Consider the following 27,233-nt stretch of genomic DNA (forward strand, 5'->3'; position numbering starts at 1 on the left):
TCAAATGTCTGTTTTTCTAGCAAAGTCTTTAAGCCCAGGATTAGCACAGTGCCATCCACGCCAAGTAGAAAGGGACAACGTCTTTTGCGATTTCTACAGGAAAGTCTCAATGGCATTAGCACACATGCATTTTCAATGCATGCCTTTACCATCCATCCATTACAATGAAATACTCTTACCATGTATGGCTTTTGCCACGAAAATATTTACCACGCATATAATTTTACCACGCATGCCTTTACAATGCAACGTAAATATATATAAGGTAAATAAAACCTCTACACACACATGTAGGGTGCCACTGTGCTAATCTAATGCCTAAAAACATTTGAATTGAGCAGATTCGGAGTATTGCTGGTGTTGCAGGGTGCTCTATACAGGAGCTGCGCTCTACCTAATCTTGGGAACTACCCAGAGTTCTCTACCGCTTTTTTGCATCATCTATGCAGCACTCTAACCAAAGGGTTATGTGGCCTATTTCAAATCCATTTCCAGTGCTGTCCTTTATGAGTGCTTTATGAGTGCCATTGAGACGTTTTCCCGGTTTGCGCATTTACCATCTGTTTGAAAGGGTCTTTTGGTTATCAACATAATGAGCCTATGATTTCGGCTTGGACTAGGGCTGTATGGTTATGAACTCCAGACATTGTTGCAAACGCAGAGAGGCATTGTGGGACTAGTAGTCTGGTTGGGAATTCAAGCATTCACCAGGTGGCTGGCATTCATGCTGAAATTATACATATTGTATTGTAGTGTTTAGCCCCGTGATAGTTTACTAACCGGCGCATTTCCCTGCCTCTCAGGCTGTTCAGTGTAGTTCCTTCTAAAAGGCAGCATACCATTTCTCTGAGCCCGTAATTCAAAGCACAGGTCATTTACTAGCAAATCCAATAAGCATCAGGGGCAACATCACGGGGTCAAAAGGTCTCCCCTCAACGCAAAGTTGATATGCACAGCACGATTTTTAACTAATACATTTACATGTTCTGTTTGATATATTGTGGGCTTTATTTTTCTGAGGGATTGGCGCTGTTTAAATCAGTAACAAGCTTGTAATTTATTCTTCCCATGTGCACGCATTATGTTTATCCCTGGAGCAGTACGGGCGGAGGAAGTATGATGTTGAGACATGTTGGGTTGCACTTTGCAGTTTATTCACAACGTTAAATTTAATAACGTATGACCATCTGTACCAGCCGCACTGTTGAGTCATGTTGTCAGGGTAATATTTAAATAACTTTATTGGTCTGTCCGGGGGCATAACCTCAAATGTCAAGAATTTTCTCTATGTTTATGTGTGCCTCGAGTGGGAAGGGCTATATATACACATATGTGTATTTTGGCGCCAATTAGATTGACAAAGGCTTCTTCGAAGCCGAAACACGTCTCTCTGGTCCCAGGCTCGAGGGAGACCCAAGAAAATAAATAATACTGTATCTTTAAAGCCTGTGTGCGTGCCTTCTTCAATTGGAGCAGGACTGGGTGTTTATATATATATATATATATAGAAAGAGAGAGAGGGAGAGAGATATACACACATCAAATATATATATATATTATCTACTGGCGGTCGCCAGTAGATAGTTATAGTTAGGACCGTGTTTCCATAGGAAATCCGCAACATTCTATTTGGAATAACTTTGGCGCCGATTGACGAATCCTCGCAAAATTTTCAAAATAGGTGGGGCGCTCCGCTCCGCTCCTTCCCTGAAAGTCTCGGGGAGATTCGTCAAGCGGGGGCTGAGAAAAAAGGGGGGTCCCAAAACGCGTTTTCCCCATGCATTTTTCCATAGGACCTTTAGTCCAAGCTACAGCCCGAACGGCTGAACAGAATTACTTGAAATTTGGCAGAGAGGTAGTCCTCAGGTCAGGGATGTGCCTTTTGCAGGTCTGGTGTAAATCTGTTCAGTAGTTCCTGAGAAAATAGCATTTAAATCAATATATATATCTATAGGCGCGCTCCGTGCGCGTACGGTAAAACGTACCATACGCGCACGCTGCCGTGCGCGAGCGCGATTCTGATTGGTTGTTAGATCTTAGTAAACATTCAAATCGGTCGAAACCAGGAAGTGTCGGCCGCCATTTTGTCTCTCGCAGTCTGAGTGGGTGAAAAACAAAGGTGGAGAACGTGAAAAGGGGGCAGGGTGGACAGTTCCTGACCCCCTAGCCTTTGTCAGGGGGTCCCAGAAGGACCCCCAAGGGCCAAAATTTCTTTACATTTTTTTTCAAAAAATCGCGGAGTGCGCGTAGCGTGCGCGTACGGTAGAAAGGAAAAAATTCCGCGAACTGCGTAACGTGGGCGCGCGGTGCGCAAAGCGCACCGCGTGCTCGCAGCGCGCGCACTGTGCGCGAAGCGCACCGTGCGCGTACAGTACGCGCGCGGTGAAAAACCTTAAATAAATAAATACATAACTTAGCATTTAAAAAAAACGTACAAATTCAATGAAAAAACCATAGGTTTCACACACGTTATAGTTAGGAATTAGCATTTAAAAAACCTTGCAAATTCACTTAAAAAACCATAGGTTTCACACATGTTATGGTTAGCTGGACATTTCACTCGTGAAAAACCATTGAAATTCTCCCGTTATAGTTAGTGCAGGCAACAATAACTCACGCGACCGCAATCCTCTGCTGATGACGTCAGATATTACATCACTGATGACATATGTGTCTTTCTGAAAAAAAAATATTTGTAATATATGTATAGCTAAAGATTAATGGAAGAAGACATGGGTAAATAGGTGTCTAAATACAGTGATGTAATATCTGACGTCATCAGCAGAGGATTGCGGTCGCGTGAGTTATAGTTGCCTGCACTAACTTTAACGGGGGAATTTCAATGGTTTTTCACGAGTGAAATGTCCAGCTAACTATAACATGTGTGAAGCCTATGGTTTCTTAAGTGAATGTGCAAGGTTTTTTAAATGCTAATTCCTAACTATAACATGTGTGAAACCTATGTTTTTTTCATTGAATATATATATAAATATGCGTACCTTACATATATATACTTACTATTTTATTGTACAAGGCATGCGTGGTAAAGGCATATGTGTGGTAAAAATATGCGTGGTGAAGGCATTGTGTGGTAATGGATGCTTGGGAAAGGCATTACGTTGTATAAAGGCATTACATTGTAATGCCTGAGTGGTAAAAGCCGATTTCTCTTCGATGGTTCTCATGGGAGGTGAGGAAGGAAGCAAGAGGCAAAAACCCCAACAAGACAGAGATCAGTCAATTCAGGTGTAGCCATCACGGATAACTGAATTCAACTGGATGCCTCTGATCACACCACAAATGTATACTCAGTCAAAATGTCCTCAGCACCCCATGCAAAGTCAGAGACTGACTAGTCCTCAACCTTTTGTGAGCCACTAGCCTTTGATGCTAAGGTACTAAGGCCTCGGAACACTAAAAACTCCCAAAAAGTACCTCAGACTCTCCCACATATCATTAGTAAACCTGCGCCTACCAGAAATTGTAGATACTTCACTCTGAATAAATGTAAATAACAATTGTAAATAATCTCCTCTGTGTCAACTAACAGACCACACCCCATGCCCCAGCATGCCACCCAGGACAGGACCATCAAGAAAACGCAAAATATCTCGGGCAAGTAAGAGGTCACTGTACTAGTAACAATAAAGAAATGAAAGCCACAGAAGTTAGAGATGCAAAAGCCACAGATAATAAAAAAACACAGTTAGTTGGAGGCCAGATGAAGAGGAAGGAGTAGTTTCTTTTCTGTAACTCCAGTTCTGTAGTAGGGGTATCTCTGTTATAGTCATAATCTAGTGAATAGTCCCGCCCATGTGCGTGGACCCCGGAGCAATAAAAAATAATCTCTAAAAGGTGACAAATCATGCAGACCTGCATACACCTTCAAGAGAGAATTTAATTTAAAGACAGGTAATGCAGCCTATACCCACAGGCTACACTGTCCAGTACTTCAACTAGAATTCCACCAACATCCACAAACAGCACTGCCTGTCTAGTTTTTCTCCACATAGGAAAAAACCCTGCCTCTACCAGCCAAAGCCTCTGGAATGATAGAGAGGAAGGAGTGGACAGACAAGCCCCATAGGCTGCCATTATGTGGCTTAGAACAGGATACTGTGCCTTTAAGAAAACTTTCCAGATTTCCAGAACTTTCCCCAGTATCCCAGAATGCCCAGCAGGTCCCATTTACTTTCAGTTCTTTTTGAAGGCGTAGCACGCCAGACCTGTAGCATTCTTCATATGAATAAACATCTCTCCACCGGAGAGGAGGGCGGGCGCTTATGACTATAACAGAGATACCCCTACTACAGAACTGGAGTTACAGAAAAGAAACTACTCCTTCTGTAGTAGGGGATCTCTGTGTATAGTCATAATCTAGTGAATAGAATGGCAAGCCCATCCCCACACAACAGCAGCGGTGGAGAACAAACAAGACAAACCCACTACTGTGCGAACAAATTTCGCAGCGAAGCCTGCCCAACCTGAGCATCTGCCCTGGCATCCGAGTCCAGACAGTAATGCGCAGCAAAGGTATGGACCGACTTCCAAGTGGCCGCCTTGCAGATTTCCGCAATCGGAACATTACGCAGCAAAGCCGTCGTGGCAGCTTTGCCCCTGGTGGAATGAGCCTTAGGTTTACCCCCTAAGGTCTTATTAGCCTTTTGATAACACAATTGTATGCAGGACACAATCCACCTAGAAATGGACTGCTTAGAGGTCGCAAGACCAGTCCTGACTGATCCCTAATTAACAAACAATTGGTCAGACCTACGAATATCCTTGGTCTTATCCAGATAAAATTTCAACACCCTCCGAACATCCAGGGAATGGAGAGACCTTTCCGCTGGCGACAAGGGATTCTGAAAGAACGTAGGTAAAGTTATGGTCTGGTTGACATGAAAATCAGAGATAACCTTAGGAAGAAATTTAGGGTGAGTACGCATCACAACCGTAGCAGCATGAAATACAGTATAAGGTTCTTGACAACATAATGCCTGAAGTTCACTCACCCTGCGGGCCGATGTAATGGCCACTAGGAACGCCGCCTTCCAGGATAGGTGCTGCAATGAAGCCTTGTGAATGGGTTCAAAAGGCTCCTTCATCAGTCTGGACAGCACCACATTCAAGTCCCAGGAAGGCGAGGGAAGGCAGACGGGAGAAAACACTTTCTTCAAGCCTTCCAAAAAATCCTTGACCCCAGGGATCTGAAAGAAGGAAGTCTGTGAAGGGCATTTCCTGTAAGCAGTCAAAGCAGCCAGATGAACCTTAATGGAATGGAAATTAAGGCCAGACTGCGCCAGATGTAAAAGGTATGGAAGGATGACGTCTTCCTTACATGTTGTCGGGTCAAAGATCTTGGACTTACACCAGATACAGAACCTCTTCCACTTGTAAGCATAGGATGTCCTAGTGGAAGGTCGTTTAGACTCCTTCAGTATGTCCATACAATTGTTTGGTAGATTCAGATGGCCATATTGCACTATTTCAGGAGCCATGCCGCCAAACTCAAAGACGAGAGGTTGGGGTGCACCATCCGTCCCCCGAACGTCGTGAGAAGGTCCGGCCTGCACGGCAACCGCATGTGAGGAAGGAGAGACCGGTGAAGAAGGTCCGTGAACCACCACTGCCTGGGCCACTCCGGGGCGATCAGGATCATCCGCGCCCTGGACTGGGACAGCTTGATGAGCACCGCCGGAATCAGGGGAATGGGTGGAAAAGCGTACAGAAAGTTGTTCGACCAATCGATCCATAGCGCATTCCCCAGCGTCCCCCGCTGGTAGTACCTGGATGCGAAGTCTCGGCATTTGCTGTTTTCGGCGGTGGCGAACAGATCTACGTCTGGAGTCCCCCACCTTGCGAAGACTTCTCCTAGTACTTCGTCGTTTATGACCCATTCGTGGTTTTCCTGAATCAGCCTGCTCAAGGCGTCCGCCTGAGCATTCTGCACCCCTGGCAGATGCGTGGCCGTAATCGTCAGTCCTCGGGCCAGCAGCCAGCGCCAGATCGCCTGCGCCTCCTGCGACAGAGTGCGCGATCTCGACCCCCCCTGCTTGTTGAGGTAATACATCGTGGTTGTATTGTCCGTCTGTATCAGCAGCGAGTTGGTCTGGAAGGACGGAAGGAAGGCCTTCAGTGCTAGGAAGACAGATCTGAGTTCCAGGAAATTGATGTGGTACGTCGATTCCAAAGGAGACCACTTTCCTTGAATCTGCAAGTCCCCGGAATGCGCTCCCCAGCCCTGGAGAGAAGCATCCGTCACGACACTCGTCGTGGGAATGTCCTTGTGGAAGGGAACCCCCTTGAGGAGGTTTTCCGCCGAACACCACCACTTCAGAGACTGAAGAGCATGCAGCGACAGTCGTATCTTGTCGTCCCAAGAGCCTGTCCTCTGATCCCACTGATCCTCCAAGCACTCCTGCAGTGGTCTCATGTGTAGCCGTGCGTGAGGCGTGAGGAAGATACAGGAGGCCATCGATCCCAGTAGAGAAGACACCTTCCTCACTGTCGTCGATGGAGCAGTCCTGAGGTCCTGAGCCTTCCGAAGGAGTGATAACCGTCTCTCCTCCGAAGGAGACACGCTTGCTGACCGCGTATCGATGGATGCCCCCAGGTACTGTATGCACTGGACCGGAGTTGTGACCGATTTGGACATGTTGACGTGTAACCCCAGCTTGTGCAAGAGAGCGCACGTCCATCGGAAGTGATCTTGCGCTTCCGAGAAGGATGAAGCCTTGATCAGCCAATCGTCCAGATACGGGTAGACAAACACCTTGTTCCTCCGCAGGTGTGCCGCCACCACTGCCATGCACTTCGAGAAGGTCCTGGGCGCAGACTTTAGCCCGAATGGCAGTACTGTGTATTGATAGTGATTGACGCCGACTTGGAATCGCAGGAACTTCCTGTGCTTCCGTGCTATAGGCACATGGAAGTACGCATCCTGTAGATCTATGGCACAGAGCCAGTCTCCCCGTTGCAGCTGAGGGTAAATCTGGTGCAACGATAGCATGCGAAACTTCTCTCTGCGAATCCATTTGTTTGCCTGTCGCAAATCCAGAATGGGCCTGAACTCGTTCTTGTCCTTCTTGCGAACGAGTAAGAACCGAGAGTACAGACCTCTTCCCCTTTGAGACAGAGGGACCTCTTCTACCGCCTTTTTTCTCAACAAGATGTCTGCCTCCGCCTGGAGCTCTCTCAGCTGGAATCGAGAGCTGACCGGCGGGATCGCTGGAGGCGGGCTGATAAACCGAAGACTGTATCCATTGCAAACAATATTCAGCACCCACTTGTCCTGAGTAATTTTCCTCCACTCTGCCGGAAAAAATTGAATGCTTCCCCCCACTGGAGTGGGTAACGGTTGAGGGGGAAGTAGCCGCTCAGGGCCGAGACCCGGCCGGGCCCTTGGTAGTGGTAGTAGCCTGCTGGCCTCCTCTACCCCTCTGGCGCTTCTGGAAGGGCTTGCGGAACTGCTGCTGTTGTTGCTGCTGCTGTCCCGAACCCTGCCCACGCCCTCTGCCCGAAGACCCGAACCGCCTCTGGAACGGGCGCTTCTTCTTCTCGGCCTTCTCCAACCCCAACGGCCGTCATGGTTTCCGCCTCCGCCTTCATGCGGGCCATCTCATCATCCGCATGTTTCCCGAACAGGGTTTCCCCCGAGAAGGGCAGGTTGGCCACTCTTTGCTGCGCCTCTGGCTTGAGGGACGTCAGGCGCAGCCACGAATGCCGTCTCTGGTGGACGCCATGACAGTAGGCGTGGGCGGCCAGTAAGGATACATCCGCTGCTGCGCCGATCACCTGATTAGAAACCAGCATGCCTTCGCGCACTGTCTCCAAGAAGTCCTCCTTCTTGTCCCGGGGCAGCAGGTCCGCATACTGCTGCAGGGACTCCCACAGGGCCCGGTCGTAACGGCCCAACAAAGCCCCTGCACTCGCCGCCTTCATGGTGGTGGCGGCGGTACCACACACCTTCCTACCCGCAGAATCCAGCCAGCGGCTTTCTTTGTCAGGCGGGACCGTCGATGAAGGGGCGGTCGCATGCTGTTTCCTCGCCGCCGTCACGATCACCGAATCCGGCTTCGGGTCCACCCTCAAAAAGGTAGGGTCCGACTCTGGGGCCCTATACTTTTTCATGAGCCTGGAGGGGGCGGCCTTCGTCACCGCGGGAGTGAGGAACAGCTCCAACGCGGGTTCCACCAGTCCTGGTACAAGAGGCAGTAGAGGGCGAGACAGATGTTTCTTATGAAGTGTCTCGAATATCACGGACGTCGTGGGTGTTGGAACCGTCACCGTGATACCCAACTTTGCTGCCCCTCTCAACAGCACCTCTTGGAAAGAGACCAAATCGTCCACCGGAGAGACCCTAGTCCCCGGGGAGTCCGACAGCGTCGGGGAAAAGTCTCTGGCCGAGGAGCGCGTGTGTGACCTGGACCTGTGCCTCCTACGGCGTCGTCCTGAGTCCGACGATGACCGTCCATGGCTCCGTGATCTTCTCCTCCTGAGAGAGCGGGAGCGTGACCTCTTCGGCTTCGGTCTGCCCGCCGGTCTAGCCGGTCCCGGCGACCGCGGGCGTCGTGGCTTCGGAGTCCCCTGCGGTGGAGTCGGGTACCTCGGAAGGGAAACCGACCGCGGGGGAACCGCCGGCGGCCCCACTGGAGTGCGTGGCAATGACCAAGGCGGGGGCGGCGGAGGCAGTGTCCGTGGCTGTGGAGGTGGCGGTGGAGGTGGTGGAGGTGGCGGCGGTGGTGTTGGCGATGGTGGTGGAGGCGGAGTCGGAGGTGGCGGGAGAGGAGGCGGTGACGTAGGCATCCGAGGAGGCGTATACACCACAGAGTACACCGATCCCGATGACTCTCTCTTCCTCGCCTCGACGGCGACCTTCGCCTCGACGTCGACCTTCGCCTCGACGGCGACCTTCGCCTCGACGGCGACCTGCGCCTCGACGGCGATCTGCGCCTCGACGGCGATCTATGTCTCGACGGCGATCTTCTTGATCTCGAGTGCCTCGACGTCGATCCCTTCTTCGACGGCGACGTCGACCGTCTCCTCTTCATCGACGGCGAACGGCGATCTCCCCTCGACGGCGAGCGCCGACGCCGGGTCCGATCTCGACGTCGACAGCTGGACGGCGCAGTAGACGGCGTCGTCGCCGACGATGCCGATGTAGTCGACGGCGGCCTATTCAGGTCCCTCGACGTCGACCGTCGACGCCGCTTCTCCCCAGAGCCCTGGGGAGACGGCGAACAGATGGTGGTCATCCTCCTCGCCGTCGACGCCCTCGACGTCGACGGGGAGTGGGAGCGCTTACTGGTCTTCCTGCCCCCGGGGAGCCCCCCAGAGGCCTCAGTATGGGCCAAATCAGCCCCTCCAGACCCACCTGGTGCCTTCAGTCTTCTCTCTTCCAGAACTTGAAGCCTGATTTTCATTCTGTCCCTCAGGGTCCTGGAAGAGAACGAGTGGCAGATATCACAGTCTTCAGGCACGTGGGACTGGGGAAGGCAACCTATACACACCTCGTGTGGATCAGTTTTAGCCTTCTTTCTACCACATTCCGGGCACTTGTCGGACAAGCCAGGCATGTTGACAGTACCAGCTACTAAGCACTTGAAAGAAGTGTCAAAAATTGACAAAATCTCCAATAAACCCTTGAAAAGGGGAGAGCTCAATGCTCCAGGGTCCTGCTAGCAGGAGCCGGAAAAAAGAACTGAAAGTAAATGGGACCTGCTGGGCATTCAGGGATACTGGGGAAAGTTCTGGAAATCTGGAAAGTTTTCTTAAAGGCACAGTATCCTGTTCTAAGCCACATAATGGCAGCCTATGGGGCTTGTCTGTCCACTCCTTCCTCTCTATCATTCCAGAGGGTTTGGCTGGTAGAGGCAGGGTTTTTTCCTATGTGGAGAAAAACTAGACAGGCAGTGCTGTTTGTGGATGTTGGTGGAATTCTAGTTGAAGTACTGGACAGTGTAGCCTGTGGGTATAGGCTTCATTATCTGTCTTTAAATTAAATTCTCTCTTAAAGGTGTATGCAGGTCTGCATGATTTGTCACCTTTTAGAGATTCTTTTTTATTGCTCCGGGGTCCACGCACATGGGCGGGACTATTCACTAGATTATGACTATACACAGAGATCCCCTACTACAGAAACAGAAAACAAAAATCTGCTCCAAGTTAAGCAACCTTGTTGCAAACCAAATAGAAGCCAGCAATAAAAGAGCCTAACCCAAGGTCTTTTTGAAGACAAGAGATACATTTTGAGGTCTAAAGAGCCATAGACTGTCAGGAGGAAACCCTGGCAAATGCTTGGAAATAAATGCGTGGCAAAAGCAAAGCGTGGGTTGAGGGTTCTTTTGTCAGAGCACCTACAATGCCTGCGAAGACTTTCCATAACAGCAGGATTCTCCTAATGGCAACCCAGGGCCTTATAAAGATCTGTAGTAAAGAAGTTCAAAAGAACAATCAATTCCAGAGGTCCGATGCCATATAAATTGTATTTGCCAACAGCCAGGTGGGCACTCTAAACACTTAACACAGACTGCATTATCTGGCCCTTTTAGTATGACTGACCTTTCCATTCTCCACGGAGAGAACATGATTCCTCTAGACAGCCCTACCACACAGTATATTCTCATACCTTGCTCCTCCACAGTGTTCTGAATAGTTAGACCACCAAATTAAGCAACTGTTTAACCCCTAGGCAGGTGTTAACTCTTGGACTCCCAGGCACCCTTGCTCAATACCATCACTGTAAACTGATTCTGGGCATTAATACTATGGTATCAGGAGGGTTAAGTGATTGGATGAGACATCCATGTCACAATTCAATGAAAGCCTGAGCAAAGAGTGTCACAAAGGATGGGCTAATAAAGTGCCATGCATTGTGGGACGTAGTATGTGCTAATGTGTTGGGTGAGGTGATGCATGTTGCATAATGTGTGTGTAGCAATGTGTGAGGTGAACAGTAATGTGCTTTATTTGTTGCATACTGCTTAAGTGGGCTGTGTGTTGTTTGTTAATCGATTGCGTATTTCTGTGTTTTGTGTGATGTTACAGCATGCATTTGTTGACTATATTCACCTAAGGGGGCTATTTCTTGATGAACAGCAGTTCAAGGAACAAATGAACTTTGCTGCTCAGGCACCAATACCTCCCCATTGCTGAAGGAACCACCTCAGGAAGTGCACAAGAGTAACTGGAGAGTTTGACCACTACCCGTAGGAAAAACAAATCACATGCACATTGAAAGTGTACTACCCACAGAGTGATTTCAAGTACAGGTATCAAAACACCCATTGTTTAACGTATGGTATAACTGGGTCTATAGAAATTACCCAGCAGCAACAAATGCAAACCAAATCAAAAATTAAGTTTAACTTAAAGTCTAAACAAGTTTCCATTTCAAATTATGGAGTATAGAAAAATGCCAAACATGTTCTAGAGTGCCAAAGAAGAAATCTCTGAGTGAATGATAAACACACACATGGTTAAAATAACAATGTAAGAAATTGGGTAGTTGGTTGATTGGAGTGTGAGCCCTGGTCAAGCAGCAACCACAATCTTTGTCAGGGTGAGGCACAAGCCAATCCTGAATTAACCTGTGCTCCATCCTCTGGTAGCTGGGCACAAAGCAGTCGGGCTTAACTTAGAGGCGCTGTGTAAAGTATTTCTGCAACACTTTAAACAGTAATACAGTAAAAAACACCACACAATATGAAAAGGATCACACACCAAATTAGAAAAATAGAGGATTCTTTATTAAATAAAACAAGACTAAAACAATAAAAATCCAACCAGTACACACAGAGAGATGCAAGTTTAAAGATTCTAGTGAAAATTGCGCTAAAAATCACAAAGAGTCATCTGTGGATATCTGGTTGCGCCAGTACAAAGTCCCAAGTTCAGGTCGACCACGGTGGAGTTTCGGGCCAACTGCAAGGACCCAGTTAGACCCGCTGAACAAAGTACCTTAAATTATGGTTTGCGGAGCGTTGCAAGGATCCGCGTTGAAGATGCGTTGCTTAGCCAAAGCGATGTGTCAGCTACAAGGTGCGGTGAGGCTGCAATGTGAGGTCCTGCATAGTCGTCAAGAATCCAGTCGATAAGAGCATGTGATGCACAGTCCATCATCGAGGATGCATCACGCAGGCAGAACGATGCGTCTGTTACGAGGAACTGCGAGGCTGTGATGCAGAGTCCGTCATCATCGAGGCTGCCATTGATGAAGGATTCAAGGGCCTGTGCCGAGGGTGCATCGCACAGCAATAGTTCTGAAGAGGCTGCTGAGGCATTTGAGGTCTTTGTGACAGGCTCAATCCATGCAGCTGTGGAGGTGGATCAGTTCTACTGGATCCACAGAGGCTGGCAGAGGACCTAAGGCTCACTTCCAAGAGTCCAGGACAGGGGTGGTACCACTTGGCAGAGTAGACTCATGGATAGCAGAGGCCAGGTGCTGAAGTCGAGGTGGTTGGAGACTTCTGTCCCTTAGGCTCAAGTTAGGAGGTCAGCCAGCTAGCCCTTGGAGTCACTCACGTGGTCCTGGGCTCAACAGATGCAGGTCCAGTCTTTCTCACCCAGGCAAAAGAGCAGCAGTCCTTCAGAGCAGCAGTCTAGCAGTGTGGCAGTATCTTCAGCAGCACAGAGGTCCTTCTTCCTGGGCAGAGTATCCACAGGTCCAGAAGTGTACTGAAGAGTTGGTGCCTGAGTTCCAGTATTTATACCACGTTGTGCCTTTAAAATGGGGAGGAGCTTCTAGAGGCATGGCTTTAAAGTGCACAGGGGCCCAGCCTTCCTAGTCCTGGCTCATGACTAACTACAGGGGGTATGCAGGCCTTTGTGTAGAGGCAGGACACAGCATATTCAAGTGTAAGTGAGGCTGTGCAGAGCTTCATCCTCCCATCCTGCTAGTGACAGCCCATCCAAGTATACCTAATATTGCTATTGTATGTGGCTGTCTAGGATGAATGCACAATGCCTAATTGTCAACTACACCCAGTCATGTGACCAGGAGACAGGCTGCAGGCACCAAATGGCAAATGCAGGAAAATGCCAAATTGTAATTTAAAACCGACTTCACCATATTAGGATTTTTCATTACAATTCTAAAGACACCAAATTTAACTGGTTATCTGTTCCATTTGGAAATTACAGCTTATTAAATGTAATAAGGTAACTCCAATGTCATCCTAGTGGAGAGATAGGCGTTGCAGTAGTGAAACACTAATTTTAGAGTTTTTCACTACATGTAAAACTTGAAAGCACGTGCCCCACATTTTAAATACATTGCACACTGCTCTCAGGGCTATCCAGGTCCTCCTCTAGGGGTGACTTATATGCATTAAAAAGGAAGGTTTGGGCTTGGCAAAAGGTTTATTTTACCAGGTCAAATTGGCAGTTTAAAACTGTACACACAGGCTGCAATGGCAGGCCTGAGGCCTGTTTAATGTGCTACTTAAATGGGTGGCACTATCAGTGCTACAAGCCCACTAGTGGCATTTAATTCACAGGCCGTGGGCACAGGTAGTTCCACTTTACTAAGGACTTATAAGTAAAATAAATATGCTGATTGGGTATAGGCCAATTCTACAATGTTTTACAGAGAGAGCACAAGCACTTTAGCAAAGGTTAGCTAGCAGTGGTAAAGTGCACAGAGTCCTGAGGCCAGAAGAAACGAAGTCAGCAAAATAGGAGGTCTGAAAGTAAAAGGTTAGGGGGAAAACCATTCTAAGTATGCCAGGTCTATCGCACAAATACAACAAATTCAATACTAGTGGCAACATAAACTGAATACCTGTTAGGGTATAAAATGTAAGCAGTTTGAGAGTTGATTGGAATATTTTCATTTGATGGTAAACCATGAAGCTTTGACCCAAAGCCATAAAAACAAAACCTTGCTGAAAAGAGATTTTGTAGCTTGCAGTGATTAAATATCAATTCAAGAATCAATTTGATATTTTGTACCTGCAACAAGAATGCAATTTTGGCATCATCTTCATAATCTGCCTCTGATTTTTTGAGCTGTTTGAGGAGCAATCTGTAGTTTGAAAGGTCTTCTCTTCGACGCGCTCGATTGTTCAACTTGGTGCACTGACGACACCGATCCACAGTGCGCGCATTAATCGACAGAGTAAATTCTGTGGAGGGTAAGTAGCTTTTGCAGCTGGGACAGTAGTAAATGTTTTTGGATAGCATTGCTGGGTCTTGTGGCACCTGTAACAAAACAGGGATAAAAGACATGCTTAAAGACAAAATTGACCAGTAGTTGAAGTGTTTTTACGTTTCACTAACATTTGGTACCGTTAATATCAACTCTATACATGAATATCATTTTATAATGTCTACAAGAGTCAAACTGAAATGTCAAGCCTGTTCCCGTTAGTGCCATATTACATATAACTGTACTATAATCCTTATTTCATGAACAAGAACAAGGAGCAGCAATGTTAATCAGCAGAGCTTCTCTGAAGAGAGGCCATGATGAATCAATCAAGGAGACAGACTAGCACAGCCAATCACTGCGCCTACGCACCCAGGGTAAATACTCCTCCTCCTCCATAAACAAGAAACTGAATTGAGCATGGCATTAATGGACATTATGTTTCTGCTACATTTGATAACTACCATCAACTTAGCCTCAAACATTTAAATATTTAACATATTTCCTAAAAACACTGACATTTATAATTTAACATGAAAATGATTGTGTGTGTTTCAACACTGCAAAAATACAGCGTTGCTCTGATCCTTCTTTTCAGAAGTGTAGATAAGCAAATCCTTTTTAAAGGTATTATTTGTCCTAGGTTATAGTGTGGCGTTCAAAGCCCATCTTCATATACCCATGACTGCCCAGGCTGCCCCGCGTCCCTCTGTGTGCCGTTTGTACAATGTCCCACAGACAATGCTGGTGGAGGAAAAAAATACATAGGAAGCATAAGGTGCCACAAACAACAGCAGACTATCCTGTGTTCTGTTCTGAGACACTTCCTTAGAAGCTGGCACTCAAGTGGTTCTGGTCCTACTTGTCACCCCAGTGTTGTCCCACTCTGAATAGATCCCATGTGATTACCGAGATGGTTTAATGCACATAGTAAGCTAGCACACTGAACAAATATCAGACAAAATCAATGTGCACTTGTTCAGAAGTCCTCAATCCCAAACCCAGTAAACCACCATACGGGGATAGTTTTACAAATTGATGGGTAACTTGATAAATACTTTATTATGCAAATCACAGGGCAGAACCAAGTAATATTCTCTGGTTTCCTGTCCAACTATTTACATTACAACCATGCCCATACTAACTTCATAGCAACCATATATTTGGTGACGGCAATGTGTTCATAGCCGAAGTAAGTCCCTCTGAGGACCCAGAATTGTATCATACTCATTATTGTTAATCAGTACATCTCTTCCAGTGGATCAACTAAATGTATCACAGATTCCAAAGAATCCAACTGATGCTATTTAACAGATGTCTGTGCAAATATAGGACAGTGATCAATACTTATCTGTTATTATTTGCTGAAAACAAAATGTATTTACCTTAAGCAGTCTTGCCACTTCGGGGTTAAACATCGGCGTTTTGATGTATTGCAGAAAGAGTGTCGATATCCTTTTCCGAAGTCCTTCCAGGTTGGAATCTTGGACTCCTCTCATCAGAAGATCTGCCTCTCTGTCGATCAATTCAACTATTTCCTGGGTCAATTTACAATCATGTTCCTACATGAAGACAAAATGTGAAAAATAAGTATGGGTTCAAACTTAACGATAAGATCTCAAAGTGTTTCATACAGATTTGAATCACAGTTCTTCACACCCCATATCCTTCTGAAGATTTTAGAAATATCCAAGCAAAGCACAACTAATAAAAGTACACTGACTCTCTTGCACTGTTGTGTACAAGTAGAAAGCTTAATTTCAAACCTGTAGTTTACTCACTTTTCGGATATGCCTCTTAATTCCACCAATCCAAGCAGTACATCAACATGAAATGCATTGTATTACACAGTTCCATTAATAAAATCATATGTTCAATTATATTCATTTGTTTCACTGCTCTTATTTCAAGCATAATTTTCTCAATATTATTAATAACTAACACCCTTTACCAGGGACAAAGATGCATGCACTGGCATGGGTAATTTCACTAGGCCAATTGCTGCATGGACTTTGTAGGGCTCTGGCACTCCTTACTAGGCCTGTTACTGCATGCATCCAGTGTGGCCACTGTTATTAGCTCAAATGATGCATGGGAAGGGTGGGTCCACTGATGCATGCAACTCATTATGAGACAGGAGCTGGAGGATATTTTATTGCAGTGTTTACTGGAAACAACAAACACACAAAAAATAGACCAAACCTATTGCATTTGATGTTGCTTCCTTACATAGGTGTCTTATATTTTTCAAGTCTATCTAGGTAGTAGGTCTTTGGGGGCAGAGAGTTTGAAGACGACAATTAAAATAAAAGATATCTGAAAACGTTCTTCAAAAGTAGCCTGTTAGCGCTCTAGTGTTCCACAGGCTCCTCCTCTACTTAATGGGACCAACTGTGCGGTCGCGCGGTTAGCGTCGCACAGACATTTATGCGACTGGGGGGCAAGCAATATTGTCACTGTTAACTGTTGAATCTGTGAATTGTGGTAACCATCCTGGTTATTTTATATTTTTGAATGGGCACATTGCACTTTAGTTCGATGAGACACCAGGAGACGTGATTTTTATTAGCACTCCAGTGTATCAAGGTCTCCTCATGTACCTGCCAAGAGATGCCTATTCCAGTTTTGGGCCTCTGGAGGTTGTTCCTGCTGTTGGGAGCTGGAAGCAACTTGAAAGAAGCAAGAAAACCTGTCTCCGACGCCATCAGCGACACCGCTGAGACGCCGCAACCTGCACAGAGGCCAGGGTCACCGCTCCTGAAGTGCATGATGCACCGCCCGGCCTGCACCTCAGTTCCAACACCCTTCAATGCTTGCCGACGCCTGCAGTTATCAGCATTTCCCGACACCAGCGCTCGCACCGCCATCGCCAGCACTTGCATCCTGTTATTGCAGCGCCGATATCCAGTTCATCCCTCCTTACGAGCAGGAAAACCGATTGGTGAGGAAAAGCAACATCTTGGAAAAATGGGCTATGCAGTAACAGTATATCCCCTTGGGGGTCTTACCACTTCCAAGCACAAGGCCACTCAGAATAGACGTGATGCAAAGAGGTGCAACTTTCAGACTCAACCGATCAACATGATCTCATGTGAATTCACAATATGACATATCTGAAATTGTCAGACTTCATTAGTGCTGTCCTGGACCTTTCTATATACCTAGAATGTTGCAATGGCTTTAAACAAGGATCACAGTCTGTACCTAAGACAAACCAGTATATTGCTCACACAATATATATGCTATATGTGCTAGTCCTATGCTTAAAGACTTTGCTGTATAAATGGCAAAAGACTTTGTCCATTTCTATCTCAGCGTGGATGGCACTGTGTTAATCCTATGCTTAAAGACTTTGATAGAAAAGCAGACATTTGAGGTGAGCAGATCTAGAGTGTCGCTGGTGTTAAGAGTGCTCTAACAGGAGCTGCTTTCCACCTAAACTTGAGAACTTTCCAGAGTTCTCTGCTTTCTTTTTTGTGTGTATATATATTTATATATATATATATATATATATATATATTCACTGAAAAAACCATAGGTTTCACACATGTTATAGTTAGCGGAAATTTTACTGATAAAAAAACAATGAAATTGCCCCGTTATAGTTAGTGCTGGCAACTATAACTCACGCGACCGCAATCCTCTGCTGATGCTAATACTGTATTTAGACACTTATTTGCCCATGTCTTCTTCCATACATTTTTAGCTATACATATATTACAAATATTTTTTTTTATAAAGACACATATGTCATCAGCAGAAGATTGCGGTCGCGTGAGTTATAGTTGCCAGCACTAACTATAACGGGGCAATTTCATTGTTTTTTTATCAGTAAAATTTCCGCTAACTATAACATGTGTGAAACCTATGGTTTTTTCAGTGAATTTGCAAGGTTTTTTAAATGCTAATTCCTAACTATAACGTGTGTGAAACCTATGGTTTTTTCAGTGAATTTGTACGGTTTTTTAAATGCTAAGTTACTTTACGCCATTCGAGGCGTGCGCGCCCACTTAACGCAGTGCGTTCCGTGCACGGTTTTTATCAACTTTAATAAGCCCTGTACATTTGGTGGCCTTCGGCCACCAAAAGCACAGGGGGTGGGGTCAATGTGGATAGTGTTTTTTTTATTTCGATTTTATAATTTCATGTTGCCAAAATATAGTTTTTTTACTGTTGTAATAAGCCCTGTACATTTGGTGGCCTACGGCCACCAAAAGCACAGGGGGTGGGGTAAGTGTGGATAGTGTTTTTTTTATTTCTATTTTTTACCGTACGCTTACGGTAAGCGTACGGTAAGCGTACTCGGCGAAATTGCCGAAAAAAAAATAAAACCGTTTTTGCTCTTGGGGGATGTTTGGGGACTCCCTCAACATGACTATGTGGGAGGGAGTTGTCAAAACAGCCCCGTAACATGTTTTTGGGCATCATGTTTGATAAATAACACTCAGTGCGAGAGACAAAATGGCGGACGCCGCTTCCTGGTTTCGGCCGATTCGAATGTTTACTAAGATCTAAGAGCCAATCAGAATCGCGCTCGCGCACGCCACCGTACGCGTACGGTAAGCGTACGGTAAGCGTACCGTAAGCGGGCTCAGATATATATATTGATTTAAAGGCTATTTTCTCAGAATCTACTGAACAGATTTACACCAAACCTACAAAAGGCACTTCCTTGACATAGGGACTACCTCTCTGCCAAATTTCTAGTAATTCTGTTCAGCCGTTCGGGCTGTAGCTCTGTCTAAAGGTCCTATGGAAAAATGCATGGGAAAAACGCGTTTTGGGACCCCCCTTTTATCTCAGCCCCCGCTTGACGAATCCCCCCGAGACTTTCAGGGTAGGAGCGGAGCGTAGCGCCCCACCTATTTTGAGAAATTCGCGAGGATTCATCGACCGGCGCCAAAGTTATTCAAAATAGAATGTTGCGGATTTCCTATGGAAAAGGGGTCCTAACTATAACTACCTACTGGCGACCGCCAGTAGGTAATATATATATACATACATACATTATCTACTGGCAGGCACAGTAGATAGTTATAGTTAGGACCTATTTTCCATAGGAAATCCGCAACATTCTATTTGGAATAACGTTAGCGCCGGTTGACGAATCCTTGCAAAATTTTCCAAACTTTTGGCCAGCTCCGCTCCGCTCCTACCCTGAAAGTTTTGCGGTGATCCGTCATGCGGGGGCGGAGAAAAAAGGGGGGTCCCAAAACGCGTTTTCCCCATGCAATTTCCCATAGGATCTGTTGTCGCAGCTACAGCCCGAACCGCTGAACGGAATGACACCAAATTTGGCAAAGAGGTAGTCCTCAGTTCGGACTCGTGCCTTTTGCATATATGGTGTGAATCTGTTCAGTAGTTCCTGAGAAAATTAGGGTAAAATAGTTAGTGATATCTATGGCCGCGGAGGATCCGCGGACCGTAACCGCACCGTAAGCGCACCCTCCCCGAACCGAGCGCGCACCCTCCCCGAATCGAGCGCGCACCTTCCCGATCGCGTGCTGAATGCTAATTGGCTGTCGAGTGTCTCTCTACATTCGAAACCAGGAACTGTTGGTGGCCATTTTCTGCCTCGGTAGAAGCGAGGCTGAAGATGCAAGGGGAATAAGTGTTTAAAACATATAAAGGGGGCAGAGTGAAAATACTTTGACCCTCTAGAGGTGCTTAGGGGGTCCCAGAAGGACCCACTGGGGCCCCCTTTTTAAAAAAAAAAAAACACGGGGAAATGCGCGCACGGTGCGCGCATCCTATCGCGTTGGATGCATGGATTCTCTCGCGGTGGGTGCGCGGATCCACGGCAACGTTTTTTGAAAAACGACAAGAAATCATTGGTTGTATGGCAACTTTCTACACTGAAAGGTAGGGTGTATATTTCTGTTTTTTAAAGGTATGATTGTTATTGGTTAACAAAAACAGATTGTAAGGAACATTATATATGATAAGCTGATATGTTGAAAAGTCAAGCACACTTCCTGTCTTCTTGTGTAGGAACATTGTGTGCTGAACTTGTGACCTGTGAGCTCAGTGCAGTGTTCCATGACCTGTTTCTATGGTAACAGGCAGAAGGCAGATTGGGGAAGGGTTGAAATGAATTTCAGTTGGAAAGGGTTGAAATGTTTAACCAATAGAAATGTGTGTTTGCTTTTGAGTTTATGTGCGAAGGATTGTGATTTGATGTTTACATGTATATGTGTGGAAAATGAAAGGGAAACTTTTTCATTCTTTGCTTTTGCTGAGAGGTGCACAGTGCAGAGATTCTGTAAAAGAAAATATGGTGAGTGATTGATATACTTCTTAATCTACAAAAGAACTTGAAAGATGAGTTATTTAATTGTGAGGGGATGTATGTAGACTATTTTGATTTTAATCAGACTAATGTATTTTTCCTGCTAAAGTGTAGGGAGTACTTTTTTTCTCTACAATGTGTGTGCATGTAGAAACCATTCTGTGATAAGAATTTGTGTTTTTCATGTGTTTGTAAACAGATAACTGTGCAGTTTTTATATTTTGGTAGAATTAGAAACCAGTCATTATTTATGAATTTGTGAAATGAGTTATGTTATGTTTCTATACTAAAATGTAGTACTACTTCTAGATGAAGAAATGTGTTTTGGTATAGTGCAAGGGATAGTGTTGTTTGTCTAGAATCACACAGTGAGTCTGTGTGCATTTGGGAACCACTGTGAGAGAAGCATTTGGTAACATTGTGTATTTGCTGACAGATAACTGTTTTAACTTGTCATGTTATGAAGTTTTAATAGCATTAGAAGACCGTTATGGCTTATGATTTGATTAAATGAGTCAGGCTTTGACAGAAAAGTGCAGTCCTGAAATATGTAGATTGTGTGCAGTTCCCTTACCAGTTGCACTGTAGTGAATGAGTTTTGGTAAACTCCTAGGGATAGTGGTGCATGTCTAGAATCACAGTGTGAGTTAGTGTGTATTTGGGATCAGTGTGAGAGAAGCATTTGGTGATATCATGTATTTGCTTACAGATAACTTTTTTTAAAACCTGTCATGTTGTGAAGTTTTAGTAGCATTAGAATCCAGTCTTTGGTTATGCGTTGATTAAATGAGTCATGCTTTGACACTGATGTGCTATACTTAAATATGTAGATTGTGTTCAGTACCATTAACTCTTCTAGACTAGTGAATGAGTTTTGGTAAACTCCTAGGATAGTGTTGATTGTCTAAAATCACACTGTGAGTCTGTGTGCATTTGGGTAAGGATTGTGAGAGAAGCATTTGGTAACATCGTGTATTTACTGACAGATAACTGTTTTAAAACCTGTCATGTTGTCAAGTTTTAGTAGCATTAGAAGCCAGTCTTTGCTTATGCGTTGATTAAATTAGTCAGGCATTGACATTAAAGTGTAGTCGTGAAATATGTAGATTGTGTGCAGTTCTTTTACCACTTCCACTGTAGTGAATGAGTTTTGGTAAACTCCTAGGTATAGTGGTTGTTGTCTAGAATCACACTGTGAGTCTGTGTGCATTGGAGAACCACTGTGAGAGAAGCATTTGGTAACATTGTGTATTTGCTGACAGATAACTAATTTAAAACCTCTCATGTTGTCAAGTTTTAGTAGCATTAGAAGCTAGTCTTTGCTTATGCATTGATAAAATGAGTCAGGGTTTGACACTAAGGTGCAGTACCATGTACTATTCTGTTCACTGTGGCAGAGCTGAAAATTTAAAGGTTTTACCTAAGCACTGTCCTAGAAGTAGTCTGATTATTTAGTCAGTTTCTAAGTACCAAATAGACTGCTTCAAATGTCTATGCAGTATGCATGTAGTGTTCTAACATACTATACACTTGTCTTTTACACCTTCAATTCCCTAGTCAGTATCCATACACTTCCAGGAAATATCCTGTCACTTCCTTTGCAGTCCTCTAGAGACCCATTCAACAGCATGTACTAATCCATTCACTGTGCCAAAACCCAAACACTTATAAATTCACCAAGACACTCTCTTTCCAGTACTCTAATGATTCAGTCACAGCCTAAGTATTCATGCACAGAGCCAGGTCTTAGCATATGGACTTCTTCAAAACCCTATCCACTATGCATGCAGTCCTCTAAGCACCTACACACTTGTCTTTCACACCTTCAATTCCCCAGTCAGTATCCGTTCACTTCCAGCAAACACCCTGTCATTCCATTTGCACTCCTCTAGTGACCCATTCAGCATCATGTACTAATCCATTCACTGCGCCAAACCCTAATAAAATCACCCAGGCACTCTCCTTGCAGTACTCTAATCATTCAGTCAGTACCCAAGTACTCATCCAGTGACCCAGGCCTTAGTATATGGACTGCTTCAAACCCTTATCCACTATGCATGTCCTCTAACCACCTACACAATTGTCTTTCTCACCTTCAATTCCCTAGTCAGTATCCATACACTTCCAGGAAATACCCTGTCACTCCCTTTGCAGTCCTCTAGTGACCCATTCAGCACCATGTACTAATCCATTCACTGTGCTAAAACCCAAACACTTATAAATTCACCAAGATATTATCTTTGCAGTACTCTAATCATTCAGTCAGTGCCTAAGTATTCATACACTGAGCCAGGCCTTAGCACATGGACTGCTCCAAACCCCTATGCACTATGCATGCAGTCTTCTGACCACCTAGACACTTGTCTTTCACACTTTCAATTTCCTAGTCAGTATCCATACAGTCCAGCACTTGTGACTGCCTTTGCACTCCTCTAGTGACCCATTCAGTACCAAGTACTAATCCATTCCCTGTGCGAAAAGCCTAGCACTTATAAATTCACCTAGGCACTCTCCTTGCTGTACTCTAATCATTCAGTCAGTACCCAAGTAGTCATGCAGTGAGCCAGGCCTTAGCACATGGACTGCTTTAAATGCCTATGCAGTATGGATGCAGTCCTCTAATCACCTACACAGTTGTGTTTTACACCTTCAATTCCCTAGTTAGTATTCATACTCTTCTAGCAAACACCCTGTCACTCACCCAGTGTGTCTCCTTTTAGTACTGTAATCATTTAGTCAGTTAGCATGTAGTCTTTTAGTGAGGTAGGCTTTAGGGCATGAACTGCTTCAAAGTAGTATGCACTATGCATGTAGTGTTTTAACGATCATCACACTTGTGGTTCAGGGCTATAGTTTCTTAGTCAGTTTTTATATAAAATGTGTTTGTACAGTAATGGAATAGTATAAATTTGAAAGTTATTAATATACATTTATTTGTGATTCTTTTTTACAGATACAGAACAGGAGTGTTTCTCATCTGTTTGCACTCTTCTCGTGCAAGATTGTTTGGATGAAGGGTCCTTAGGTGTTTCATCATACTTGCTGTGCCGCACGAGTATTTTTTGTTAGGATCGCCTCGTAACAGAACTCTTTGGCAAATCTTGCGAATGAAGAAGGTGGCATTGGTCTTTGTTTGCCCCTTGGAAAAATTTCTTTACCACTGAAGAAAAACGTTGTGGGCGTGGTGCCTTCTGCAAAAAAATTTCCTCAGATTCGGTAAATATTTTAAAGCGGTAACATTTACAGTTTTTGTAAGTTAAACTTATAAAATGTTGTTAACTGTATACATTTTATATATCTGTGATTTGTTTCTTGTGGTATTTTGTTGAGAATACCATGTTGTTGTTTTTTTAACAATCTTTTTGATTTTCCAGGTCTGTCGTCGACATCCATGGTTCCCACAGGAGTGTTCCGCCTTGTTGTTTTGTATTATTGTTGTTACATTTTGTTTATTAGTTTATTGTTTATATTTATGTTAAAAAAAATATAAAGTTTGAAAATAGTTTATCGTTTATATATTTATTATTATAAAAAATAAAGTTTGAAAAAAAAATTAATAATGTTTTGGGTTGTTCTCTTAACTGCTGTGTGACTCTTTCTTGTTCTTATTACTGTTATTTGATGGAGTCCACCATGGTGTTAAATTTTGGGGCACTTATCGCTGAAATACTAGTGATATCTGCAGTTTGCACCAACTTCTTAATAGTGTGTTAGATTTATCTCAACTTTACTTCCGTTAAAGTGCTGATAATGAAATGGAGAGTAGCCGTTCCCGTGCAAAAAGACATGAGGTGCATCTTTGCGATTTATTCTAAATACTAAAATCCTGTTTTGTATTGCACTGAGGTATTGGCTGCACTTACAGGGTACACACAAAATCTATTAAGAAATCTCATTGTATTTATATTGATTGGGAATAGTGCGTCAGGTGCTGGATCTTGACGAGATACACTGCTCAGTTCGTATATTGTTGTGCACACGAAAAAAATCACATCACAACTTTCACACCAATTGCAATGCGAAACAAATTCCGGCGATAAGACATGTTAGCACCAGGGATTTTACACCTGCTTTCTGCTGGTGTTAAGCAGGACAACTACCTGCACCATGAAAGGGAACACAGCCAAGTGCCACACCAGAACACCCACAGGTGCCATAGAGTCAATGAGCATGATACAGGGATACCCATGAGGGCCAGAAGACTCATCTCAACAACTCCAGGACCGCCAATGCCCCCCAAACCCACATCTTAGTAAGTGTGTCCCTGTGGTCATTGTCTTAGCATGATAGGCACGAGCCCTGCAACATCACAGTGTGCTGTCACCTCAGCGTTGGCAGTGAGCCTGGATGTGTAGCTACATACGCATCCTCCTGCATGCACAACTGGCGTGTGCTGGTCTGTTGTTCACAGGTCAGTGCAGGGGTGTGGCTATCCGGCAAGGGGAACGGGGTGTCTCGGACATGTCCGTGTACAGGAAGTGCGGTAAGTGTGTCTCTGTGTTCTGGTGTGGCCTGTTACAAGAGCCGCAGCAGTTGATGTTGTAAAGTGGCATGCACCACCTCCAAACGGCACTGTGATGTTGTTGTTGGATTGTAGCAGGATATGCGCAAATAGACTTTACAATGGCGTGCCGTAGGAGTGCACGAGATACAACAGCTCACCGTACAAAAGTGTGGGGGCTTGTGGGAGGGAGGAGCAGCCGTTTGGCAACATAACACACAGTGAACTCGACCATGTGCCACATGCTGGGCATCTCATCCATGATGACCACGGTCGCAGACATCCCACAACACCAACGACTGGCCTTTGTACACATCCTGTATGAATGCAGCGTGGTTTTCACTTCTATGCTCGTTCAGTGGTGTGACGTTGGCAGGTTGTGTGACTTGTGCTCCTTGTTGGCGTGTTTCATTTTGTCATTGTTAGTCTATATGTGTGTTGTACTTAATTGTGCATGTGTGCCATTCTGCCCATCTACCCCCCTACCCCCACTCCCTGCTTCTTCCTCTTCCTAGTGCTGTTGTGTCTATAATTTTGTTGCTGCACACATAAATACATGTAAAGAATAAATTAAAATAGTTCCTTGATTCTTTTAGGTTTCAAAACTTCTCTATTGGTTTCTTTTTAATTTTCCATATGAACCGTTTTTTTAAATATTCAACAACACATAGAAGTCAGAAGTGCAACGTATTCTATCAACACACCTTCTAGAACATTCTACAATACTTGCAGGTTAAAAGTTCATCAATTTTTTAAAACTTTACGATATTTTTTTTAAACATTTTCTTGAACATTTAACGACACATGCAGGTTAAAAGTTGACGATTGTTTCAAGTTCGAACAGTGCCTTCCAAATGCAAGAAGCAGGTGTGGTTGAGCTGAGCAAATTTTATCCTATGATATGTACTCCACATTGAAACTGCTTTTTCTTAACCAATCACAAAGATGCTTTTCCACAAAACCTATGTGCACCCTACTTTTAAAAAAGAATGCTTTTCATGATATCTTCAGAGATAAGTTATAGATAGGAATTAGCATTTAAAAAACCTTTGAAATTCACTGAAAAAACCATCGGTTTCATGCACGTTATAGTTAGGAATTGGCATTTAAAAAAACCTTTAAAATTCACTGAAAAAACCAAAGGTTTCAGGGGCGTTATAGTTAGGAATTGGCATTTAAAAACCTTAGAAATTCACTGAAAAAACCATTGGTTTCAGGGGTGTTATAGTTAGCTGGACATTTCCCTCGTACAAAACCCTAGAAATTCCCCTGTTATAGTTAGTTCAGCTAACTATAACTCGCGCCCCCGCAATGCACTGCTGATGACATCACATATTACATCACTCATGACATGGTAAGTGAGATCACTGATGACATCACTCATGACATCTCAAATGACATCACTGATGACGTCATCCATGTGATAAATTAGTGCATCTTCTCACACCCTAATATAACCTTTGATACACTGACTCAAAATTTCAGACGGCCATTTTGACAACCATAGATACTCCAATACCAATAACTACTCACCCACTCATTGACTTTTAGGTCTACATACATTTCCACTCACTCACCTGTACAGTCACTCATACTTACAGTCACTCTGTGCATTTATACACCTATATAGACACTCACACACCGCCAATCATCCATTGAGGTACTGATACATCTAGTCAGTCATGTAAATAATGAATCACAGTAAACTTTACTCACCTATACAGTTCAAAACACTCAAGTTCACTTACTCATAAAAATACTAACACATTCTGTGTCTTTCTGCAGAAAAACAAACAGCACATGACACAGATATCCTTGCACTGTTGCGCATACAGCCACTCCCAAAATCACACACTCTCACATATAGATAGTTATATACTCTTACACACATATACACTGCGTTTCACATATGTAGTTACTGACACATGTACAACTGAGATATACATTCAATCACTAACACACCCATACATACACTCACCCAACCATACAGTCCATCACAGATGCACTCTTAAAAACATGCACCCACAGAATCACCCACTCACACATCTAGTCACAGAGTCACAAACACCCTACCCACACAAACACTCAGGCACCAATACAGATACTCAGACAACCAATCAATAACCCATATAGACACTCATATAGCTATTCACAAAACCATGCAGCCACTTATACACCAACACACAGACACATACAGACATTCACACAGTTTACTCACTAGTCTGCACTAAGATACATTTAATGACTCACTTATAGACTCAGTTACGCACCTAGAAAATCATCCATTCACACACTTG

General features: G+C 44.5%; 1 protein-coding gene across 2 annotated transcripts in view; it reads right to left on the minus strand.

Annotated features, from left to right (window-relative positions):
* IQUB (IQ motif and ubiquitin domain containing) overlaps positions 1-27,233 on the minus strand; it is a 339,995-nt gene that overhangs the window by 22,522 nt on the left and 290,240 nt on the right. For both annotated transcript variants that reach the window (XM_085654193.1, XM_085654194.1), the window contains 2 exons: positions 15,532-15,708; positions 13,951-14,199 (listed from right to left, as the gene is read on the minus strand). In XM_085654193.1, the coding sequence (XP_085510319.1) occupies positions 13,951-14,199; positions 15,532-15,708 (426 nt within the window). The remainder of the gene's footprint in view (positions 1-13,950; positions 14,200-15,531; positions 15,709-27,233) is intronic.

This window comes from Triturus cristatus, chromosome 4_1 (assembly GCF_964204655.1).
Source record: "Triturus cristatus chromosome 4_1, aTriCri1.1, whole genome shotgun sequence".
Taxonomy (NCBI): Eukaryota; Metazoa; Chordata; class Amphibia; order Caudata; family Salamandridae; genus Triturus; species Triturus cristatus.